Genomic DNA, 10878 nt, shown 5'->3' with positions numbered 1-10878 from the left:
CATCTTTTAGTTCCTTATATTTCATAAAAAAGCATAATAAACGGTGATCTGTTAATTATTGCCACGTCAAAAAATCCTCTTTATAATTAAATGTATTTTGATATTTTTTTTTTTCACTTGACTGACACTGCCTGAAAGTGTAAAACCTATTTTGGCTAATATTGTTTCCAAAGTTATAATAACCTACAAAAACTACAAAAGTGAGGAAAGTCTAGAAAGTTTGTTGATTTTCTAATAAAAATCACAACTATTAGTCAAAATATGTTTTTCAAAGTTTCTAGAATCCGCGTCTGTGTATAACATAATAACCTTATGTATAGTAACGCTGTCCAAATATTTACGTAAACACACCATCTGTGTGCGACTAAATATTGACAAGTTGACAACGATCGTGTGTTTACAGAAATATGCAGAAATGTGAATTTACTTTTTTTTTTTGGTTATAGATTTATTTACAAGGACTAGGTGTGAACGATTCTTGTGTATTAGATAAAGTTATGTTTGTGTACATTATTTCTACTATATTATAAATTAAAGTTATTAAAAATCGTGTATTTGTTTTAATCGTCTATTGGGGTTCATTTTTGTAATGATTTTCTGACATAATGCCTACTACTCGGATAAGTAGAGTGAGTTATTTTTCGTAAAACAAATGTATTACGAAATTCAAAAGAATTGTTTAATAGTTTGTGTGGTAAAGGTTACTATAACATAAATGATTTTCTTAATGATACCACAGATTGGGAATGGAGCAACCGCCCTCAGGCTATTAAATAAGCCCGCTGAGTTTGTTTCACCCGTTCTTAGGTGTGATGCATACTTTTTCGAATTATTATAATTATTTATAATAAAAATATTTGAATTAGTCCTGTCATATATGATTCTAATTTCTAAATGTAGAGGAAGTTTGTGAGCATTAATTAAATGTATATACTCTTTCTTGTTATTTGGTATAGTCCGCGTGGCAGGCTACGTCATGCTCTCTCAGATAATATAGCTTGTGGCGACGTCCTGGGGCGGGTCGTTTCGTTCAATATTGTCGAGGATTGCCGATGCGTCATGTTAACTAGCTAAACGTATCTAATAACGGTTTTTTTTTTCTATCTAAGAACATATTTTATCGAACAGATAGATACAGATTTTATGTATTGAGCTTAGAATCAAAGCGTGGCTGTTAAAAAATATATAAATATTTACTTTCGAAATAATTAAAGGTAATAGAAAACCTGAAACTTTAAACATAGTAATATTATAAAGGGGTTTTCAATAAGAGGTTTCATTTTGATTAGCCTGCTATTTGAACGTGGTATAATGATATACTCAGCCTGGTATTCTATTCCCGGGACAGGTGGGTCGCGTGATTGGCCTAAGAATACGTCATCAGTTCAGATTCCTATTCTCAACCTATTTTCCAGTGAAAGAAAGCTATACACTTGGTATAGATGTGAGTGACACGACAGTAGCGATGAAATGGCGAGCTGTTATGACATAATATGTCATAATGACAGCTCGCCATTTATATGAATAAGGGGGTATATTATACTCCCTTATTCATAATAGTCTGCTAACTTAAAGCATTGCTAATTCTCACTCTGTCTTCTTCTACTGACCTGAGTCAGAATGAGAAAAAACACTCCTTAGCGGCTGTTTTAAGTTAGCGGACCATTATGAATAAGGGGGATATTATATTGTGCCGTAGTCTTAGACAATTGTGGGAAGAGAATAGCAGGCAGACTTAGAATAATTAATTCTAAGCAGACAGAGTATATTATTATGCCATGTATTCTATTCTATTCTATTCTTTCTACAATGGCTCCTGTGGAAGGTATACCACAAGTTTAGCCAATGTCACGTTAAGGTAGACCACCAAACTTAGAGTATTCTTTTAGTAATTTTAATGGTAGTGATCGGTGCTTAAGATTGAAACAAGTTTTATTTTCTTATACCTGAAACAAATATACATGCTGTTAGGACTATAAGGGACAAACACAAATATAATTACTTAAATTATTTGATATAAGTACTTAGTGCTATTTACAACTTAATCTTATTTATTTTAATATATTTGCACAAAATATATACAAAAGGAGTGAAAACTAGGGAGAGGAGACATTTAAAGGAAGTTGGGCGGGGAATTTCAGGAGGTATAAAATTGTATAAAGAAGGTTGCGATTATACCATGTATTTGAGCAGCTGTCATCTTTTGCCACTTGACAAGTAAAACTACGCCATGACTATAAATGTCAAAGAGGATGTAAATACTACGTAATATGAGGTGGGGCTGCCTAAGTAAAAAATTAAATTTAGTTTAGTATGAAACGTGAATTATATAATATATGAAAATTTGACATATGTTTGTTTGTACAATAGTAATTACAATATTATGGCGACGAACTATAATCCGGTTAAGTTTGAAAGCGAACAGTTGCATAAAACGTAGTGGGTTTCGGCTATCTCCGTTTTTTACAAGATTATAGCCGTCATCTGCCAAACTATCAATCACTGCACATTTTTTACACTCGAGTGGATCGCTTTTTTCTTACCCCCTTATTCATAATAGTCTGCTAACTTAAAGCATTGCTAATTCGCACTCTGTCTTCTTCTACTGACCTAAGTCAGAATTTGAAAAAGCACTCCTTAGCGGCTGTTTAAAGTTAGCGGACCATTATGAATTAGGGGGTTAGAGTTTCGCTAGGCTGAAAAATGTTACGAAACACGCTTCAACAACGGCATTGAAATTGTAAACATTTACTACAAAACATGGTGTAAATTTTGTAGTCACAGTTTGAAAATCTAAAGAAGTGATCGAAAAATTTAGGCTGTTGGAATAAGTGATGTGAAGAATTGAAACCGTGTGCGTGGCTCAACAACAACAGCTGAGAATTTTGCTGCTGGAGCCCGTCGTGTTGTAGCTCAGAAAATCCAAGAATAATAAGTTGAAGAGCGTCTTCCTCAACGTGTCACTCTTTCGTGTGGTTTTTGAGATGGCGGTGTGATTGGACCTAACTTTTTCGAAAATGAGGTAACTCTGTTCCGGTGAATGAATTGCGGGCCTATGGATTTGCATCCCGTGCCACTAAATAAATTAAAAAAAAAAGAATGAATTGCGTTGCCGAGCTGGTCAATGATTTTTCATGGCTTTCCAGCCATTGGAAGATATTTATGTGGACGACGTTCAGCAAACCTTTCTATTTATAAAGAAAAAAACATTAATTGATTTCTCTGAAATATACTGTTTTTTTTAAATATCAAAATGAAACCTCTTATTAGAAAACCCTATATAATAATGTCGATCTTTTAAGGGCTTGTCGATAATAAAATAGGAAAACAGTCCAAAAAATATTTTTAATGCTTCGGTAACAAGTCTGGTGGTGGTTGCATGATGTGAGGATAGTAAGGGCCCGGCTCCGCGGCTTCCATTTCCCCGGGGTGATCACCTGACTGGGGGTACGGGTGGTGAGGTGGTCCACCCATCCATTGTGGATACCAGTACAAACCCTGAAATGTTAAACAAAATTTGCTGTATAACTTGCAATATGTCTCTATACAAGGTGTTATCCTTAAGTGACCAGGTGATTATTCTGTAATAATTACAGATAAAAAAAAAGATAGGTTTTTGAAAGTCAAACGAGAAGTATCAAAAACTTTGATATCATAAACTCCCATGCATTTATTATGAGATCGATAGAAAGGTCATTGTATCAATTAAAAGATAGTTTAATTTCTTTGTCAGGTTAAAAAGATAGTTTTCTTTAATATAATTTTCACTTTCGCACGACACGCCACAAGTTACGATATCATCCCCACCATCTGGATGTGTGGCGGTTCGTCCACAGTGCGGTTTTCAAGGAGCTTTCTTCCTCGTACTACGAAGCTGTGGAATGAGCTTCCTTGTGCGGTGTTTCCGGGACGATACGACATGGGTACCTTCAAGAAAAGCGCGTACACCTTCCTTAAAGGCCGGCAACGCTCTTGTGATTCCTCTGGTGTTGCAAGAGAGTGTGGGCGGCAGTGATCACATAGCACCAGGTGACCCGTACGCTCATTTGTCCTCCTATTCCATAAAAAAAAATCAGTACTCAGCTAAATTAACCATTTCATGTATAAAATTTTGTTTTAAAATTTTATTTGTGTATTAATCCTAGACGTGAGGGCTATCACTTTAAAAACATAACAAAATGGTTAGATTTGCAAGAGCGACAAGTCAAGTCAATCTGTTAGCTCAGTTTGAAGAGCACTCGCAGGGAACGCAAGAGGTTGTGGGTTCGAGTTTCGCATCATTCATAAAATTTTGTTTTCAAATTTTATTTGTGTAAATTAACCTTTTAAAATAAGGAAACGTAAATCTTTCAACTAATCCCATACTCAATGTACGGGAGTGTTTAATATGATAATTTACAATACCTCTAGTTTGATTTTTAAATAGTTATTGATTTCATATTTTTACTGTTTAGGTTATTTACTTTCGATATAAGTTATAAGTTTTTTTTAAGTATAAAGATTGATCAGAAATACATTTACCAGTGGGAGGCTCCTTTGCACAGGATGCCGACTAGATTGTTGGTACCACAACGGCGCCTATTTCTGCCGTGAAGCAGTAATGTGTAAGCATAACATTGTTTCGGTCTGAAGGGCGACGTAGCTAGTGTATAATTATTGGGCAAATAAGACTTAACATCTTATGTCTCAAGGTGACGAGCGCAGTTGGAGTGCCGCTCAGAATTTTTTGATCTTTCAAGAATACTGAGTAGCACCGCATTGTAATGGGCAGGGCGTATCAATATATATAATATCATACCATTAGCTGAACGTCCTGCTCGTCTCGTCCTTTATTTTCATTAAAAATAATTGACGCTTATTGAACTGGTTCAAAAGATTATGTTATTACCTTATTCATTCCGTTGCCAGTACACGTGTATCTATACTCGTTGACGGTGAGCGGGTCCAGATAACTGATGCCGCCGATCGACCCGTAGTTTGGCGGGAACATGAACCAACATCCGTCGAGGGAGTCTGCAATTTGATCAAAAACAATATGTTTTCAGGAGGTAATTCTATCATTTTGACGTGACAACGTCTTATAATTCGATAGAGCCGGCTGCACGCACGAAAAAACATGACTCATGCGGCGTTACTCGCTCTGAGGCGTTCCATGGTAGGCTTGAAGTGCAAGCGAGAGCGCGGAACGAGCGACAAAGAAGCACAATCGGCCTTTGCGTTCGGCAGCGTTCGACATCAAGAAATTAAATATTACACATGTTTAAAAGCTGTAAAACAATTGCTCAACGCACATTTATACTTGTAAAAACTATTAAATTGTAAAAGAAATTTGACATAATTGTATTTATGCGTACAAATAAATCTAACTTGATCAATTTCATTGTGATTTCCAATTACCTCCTTCTCTATATACATACAAATCTATTAAACAAATGAAATTAAAATTTTCTTTTGAAAATGCTACCATTCCATCAGAATTTTCTTAAGACGTTGTCACGTTCAACTATCGTCAGTAAACCGACTTTATAGACAACCATTTTTTTTATGAGAAAATTGATGAGATGAGTAAGACATTGTCTGCCATCAGATGAATATAGTAATGGCGTATTACCTTGTCTAACCAACTAACCCAAAATTCTAAGGCTGAAAGCGTACTTAGATTTTGCTCAGACTTTACTTAGCTGAGTGTAAGCCTTGCATAATCTTTTATTGTCTTGTATCTATCATTTCACAGCTGGAATCATAATAAGCATAAGCTAAGATAAGAAAAGTCAAGTTCGTGTTTCATTACACTCAGATAAGTTTTACGTTAGTAAAGTCTGAGCAAAGTCTAAGTACGCTGTATAGATCTCCCCGTCTGTCTAATTTTGCGCTTGTCTCTTTTAGATTCTTGAACCCAGTCCATTCGCTAGCTACGGCACCCTCTAAACCTCAAAGGCCGGCAACACTCCTGTGATTCCGTTTGTGTTGCAAGAAAGCAATTAATTGAAATTAATGGTTTACCGCTCCGCGGCCGGCTGTAATGCGACATGCGATATATGGACAAAAAATATTGAAGCGATGTGATCAATGATTCACTTTGAAAGGAACCTTATAGGCTGCCTGTCAGTACGTGCATGCATGGAGTTATCCTTTGAAAGCCCATTGAAACAAATCAGTCGCACACAGTACGGACACGAATGGCCCCGTACTAGCGAACAATACATAACACAGTGTAGGATTGTTTAAATTATTTGATTACAATAAGGCAATAGTAGTTCAAACTCAAAACTTCAGCAGTCGGACTGACAGCAGAGACTACATTTTCAAGTTATATTCCCCCTTATTCATAATAGTCTACTAACTTAAAGCATTGCTAATTCTCACTCTGTCTTCTTCTATTGACCTAAGTCAGAATGAGAAAAAACACTCCTAAGCGGCTGTTTAAAGTTAGCGGACCATTATGAATAAGGGGGATTATATGTATGTTATAGAGCGAAGCTGAGCGGGTCTCCCACCGGGTGACTCCAATTGATTTCTGTGTTAAATTGTTTCTCGGTCATTTCTGGACCGATTTTAAACATTTTTGAACCCATAGAAAGCTTTTCTAGGTTATTGTCGAGACATAATTTTGAATTTCGACCTGATACAATTATTATAATTAAAAACAAACACGACTTACAAATTATTACAAATTAGCACGCGCTATTTATATTTTTTTAAAAATTGAGCCGATTGATCAAATCCCAGTAATTTTTAATTGTATTGCCAGATGTATATTCAGGCAAAAATCACGAGAGATTCGACTGACAGGTTTTTAGTTATTGAATTTGCAAATCAGCACAAGTTTCTCATGTGAACCAAATAAGGCGCTAATTCCTCATGGTAGAATATGGCGCCAAATTCGTGAACAATCTTTTTATTATTTTGTTTGGATTAATTTTGTTTTGTTTTTGTACACATACTTAGTTTACCTCGCTTCGATCAAATATACGGTACGGCGAGCGACTGAGGCATCCTAGTCTATGGTCAAAACTATCAAAACTCTATCACCACTAATAAGGGCTGTGGCCACAACCATGGGCAATTAATAAGATATTTTTTTAGTTGATTAACTAGTATAGCGTATGTATATTAGTGGCCATACTAAGGGAGCGGGCACAGATAATGTATGTGTAACTTATGACTACAGACGTGGACCATCTATGGTTTATAGATACCTAACAATATAGAAAATAATAGGGTTTCTTACCGTGCATGCTGCCCCTTCGGAACACTAAGAAATCTCAATCAAATCTCTCTAAAAGATATGGCTACTTAGGCCTAAAAGTTTAACATAAGTAAATCAATATTTTTTTACCTAAATATACGATATCTCCCACTGACCTATCATTAAATTTCGTGAGTAGATACTAACAAGATGTCACAAGAAGTAAATGAAAGTTGTAATTCATGCTAATACCATTTTGAAGTGTGAAACCACCCGAATAATATTGATAGAAAAGTCTCATACCCAAGTGAGGATAATATGTTACTAATATTAATTATAATCACATGTAACATTGTTGAATTCGCTTCCAGGAGGTTCAGTGGACGCATGATATGTGGACTCCGTGGTCTGCTCCACAAATGGCGGAATTGGTGACAATCCCGTGCCGGGATCACCGGGAATTATAAATGGACCTGCAATCGATGTACACACTATATATTACATACACATTGCAAATATAGATCTAAAGTGAATTTGAAATTGAATTACAGAATAGGACAAAATATTACTCCTTAAACTTATTAACTGCTAAAAACACAATATAATATTAATGTGTTTTAAATACAATGTTACTGTGCTGTTAAACACGCAAGGCGTGTTTTCATATTTAACTAGACATCAAGTTACTAACTAGTCGTATAGTAGATGGTATGGTATGGTGAATATTGGACGAACTTGATTTGATTTTCTTATAGGTATAATCTGTACCTATATTAATGTGTATATTCCAGATTGCTGGTAACACATAATATTGTGATACGACATACTTGAAGCTTAGAGCATACTACACTTCAAAGACTGGACAAATTCTTGGATCCTCATACCTATTGCGGATGTCAATGGACATACCTACTATGGTTTTTACTATCTATCAGGTGGACCTAATACCCCGCTCTTATATATAAAAACCAGAAGTCAAAAACCTTCACGCAAGCGTCAACTTATACTTTGATTGCTTTTACTGCCGGCACTTTGGAACAAGGATTAAAAAGTTTTTCTCTCAGAAAAATCAACTTTCATCCATAATTTCAACGACTGTCTAACGAATTTTCGATCAGGTTAAGTATCTTGACGCGAGTTTAACAATTTATACCCATCCCAAGAAAAGTGCTCAACGCCGCTAATGAAGTTTTCAATTCAAAAATGGTTTACGGCCGAAGTTCGATCCCTCGACGTCGCGGTGTTTCGGCTTCGCAATCACAATGATTCATCCACTGGTCCAATGACCGTATGATCATTAAGTTGATATAGCCGAACTATAATTATTTTACTTACGAATTTTCGATCAATCCACGTGTCTTGATGCCAGCTTAACATTTTATACCCATCCCAAGAGAAGTGCGCAACGCCGCTATAGAAGTTTTCACTCCAAAAAGCGTGTCCGAAAAGGAAAGTGTCCTTAAATTACGGCAACTCTCCTGCGATTCCTCTTGCCTCCTCTTCCATAAAAAAACACAAGCTGTTGATTTAGTAAATGTGTTTGTTTGATATTGTCATACCTCCGTAGAAGTTGGTATTATTCCACTCGCAGACATGGTGATCACAGACGAGCGGAGACTGTTTCTCCTTCGTGTAGAACGAGTGACCGTTCGGAAGAAACTGGAATGAATATATTTTCATTTGTGAATTGAAAATTACGCATGAGCTTGACACAGGCAAGCAGAAATAGGTATACGTTGTACTTTTGACTTCTCGTAATATATATTTTTTATTCAAACAAAACAAATCTTAGAATTATATTTACAATACGAGCTATGATAACATTAAATTAAAACTATCATTACGGGGAAGTGTAACAAGAATACTGGTAGCGTTGCCACGTTGGATAGCTAGGCTGATCCGTTGACCCAGGGCCGGATTTAAACTTAATGCCACCCCTGGGAACCTGGAAAAAATCCGCCCCAATACTAGAATTTTACTTAAACTTATAGTTTATATATTTTATTTTTCAAAACTAAAATAACTAATTTATTGCAGAAACTTTTTAAAAAAAATACTAATTAAATTTCTTTAATTCCAGAAAATAAAAACATTGATTATTATTTTAAATCTCCAAGGAAGTAATTGATTAAATCGTTTTTATTATTAATTTTTACTAAACGTGCCAAAATTACAATTTACAAATAATATAAATTGAATTATCAATTTAACCAAAAATTAATAATTAACAGAATTAATTAATTATATTGAGCAATCTTGATAAGACTTAAAAAAATATTTTTCACTTTCAAAATTTGCCGCCCTAAAAAATTTGCCGCTCTGGGCACTTGCCCCAACTGCCCCTAGTGTAAATCCACCGCTGCGTTGACCGAAATAGCTCCTAGCGCTTGGGTTCCAGTACCCTATTTATGCGCTGAGAATGTACAAAGTACTATCACTTTGTACATTCTCCCCGCCTCTGGGCCCCACGGGTCAAATGTCTCGACACCAAACGGCACAAAGATGTAAGACTCACTGAGTACTTTAGTGTCTGGGGTATAAGATGAAAGCAATTGATACTTCTTACTGTTCTGTACCGCCGTGAACATGAGTACTGTCTTAGGGTGTGCTGTCAGCGTCGCGACAGTACTGTACCGGACAACCAAACCTAAGGCTAGGGTTACTATGGATGCGAGTTCTGACGAATACGTCCGAAATCCTCGTCAGAACAACGCGTTTACACTGTGCGCGTTTACTGTTATTCTGATAATCAGTTCGTTTCTGCCGTCCAGCGAAGATGGACGAATTTGATGAATTTGATTTGACATCGATAAAGAAGGTCTTACTTCCGAGTCCCTACACAATGTGCCAGTTTCACGGAGATATAATCACTACGGAAGAAGCGCGAATGAGACTAGAGAAACCTTGAAAAATTATTTTGTTAGTCCAGCAGGTGAAATTCCGTTTCAATACAACCTACTGTAATAATCTATAGCTCTAAAAGTCATGTTCTTGATAGATAAAATGTAAACATTAATTCAAATTGCTCATGTACCCCACATCAAAATAAAAAATTGTACTTACTGCTAGTGTTGAGTTCTGTAGCAACTTTCTCCCACTTTTGCCGAGAAATATCTCAGTTGTGATAATTTTTGTCTCTCATATCTCACAAACACCTGTTCTCGTACACGAGAGTGATCAATATATCCGTTATTTATCGTTATCCATGGTGGAAACCAAATCACTCGAAATTCGCAGACGCAGGTCGTGCGAAAAAATCAAACTCGTTTGAACGCTCGAGTGGTTCTGACGACGTCGTGCATGTTCTGACGCGTTCGTCTTTGCCAGTGTAAACACTGTCATTGGATAATACCAGGCGTTTGTTTCTTCTGACGAATCCGTCAGAACTCGTCAGAACATTTTTCGTCAGAACTCGCATCCATAGTAACTCTCTGATGATCTTATTATTAGTACCTTCATCCTACGATCTCTGTACTTGATTCATTATCTGATATACAAAACAGCGAAGGGTGTGCTCGAGAATACAAAATTATTTTAATAACCGTATTGCTGTCTGTTATGGTTTGGTTTCTACTAGCGATAGGCTAATATCGGTCTTCGACGTGAGGCCACTTTTTGGCGAGAAAATATGTTCCTTTGAATATTCAATAGACTAAATAATTGTTTTTAAAACAGAACGGACATGTACT

General features: G+C 36.1%; 1 protein-coding gene across 1 annotated transcript in view; it reads right to left on the bottom strand.

Moving 5' to 3' along the window:
* The window catches only part of LOC126969917 (uncharacterized), a 433182-nt gene that overhangs the window by 415573 nt on the left and 6731 nt on the right, over positions 1 to 10878 (bottom strand). The window contains exons 7-10 of the mRNA XM_050815548.1: positions 8749 to 8848; positions 7534 to 7662; positions 4889 to 5013; positions 3345 to 3498 (exon numbers count right to left, since the gene is read on the bottom strand). Coding sequence (XP_050671505.1) covers positions 3346 to 3498; positions 4889 to 5013; positions 7534 to 7662; positions 8749 to 8848 — 507 coding nt within the window. The 3' untranslated portion in view covers position 3345. The remainder of the gene's footprint in view (positions 1 to 3344; positions 3499 to 4888; positions 5014 to 7533; positions 7663 to 8748; positions 8849 to 10878) is intronic.

This window comes from Leptidea sinapis, chromosome 19 (assembly GCF_905404315.1).
Source record: "Leptidea sinapis chromosome 19, ilLepSina1.1, whole genome shotgun sequence".
NCBI classification, from domain to species: domain Eukaryota; kingdom Metazoa; phylum Arthropoda; class Insecta; order Lepidoptera; family Pieridae; genus Leptidea; species Leptidea sinapis.
This window is presented reverse-complemented; position numbering and strand designations above follow the sequence as displayed.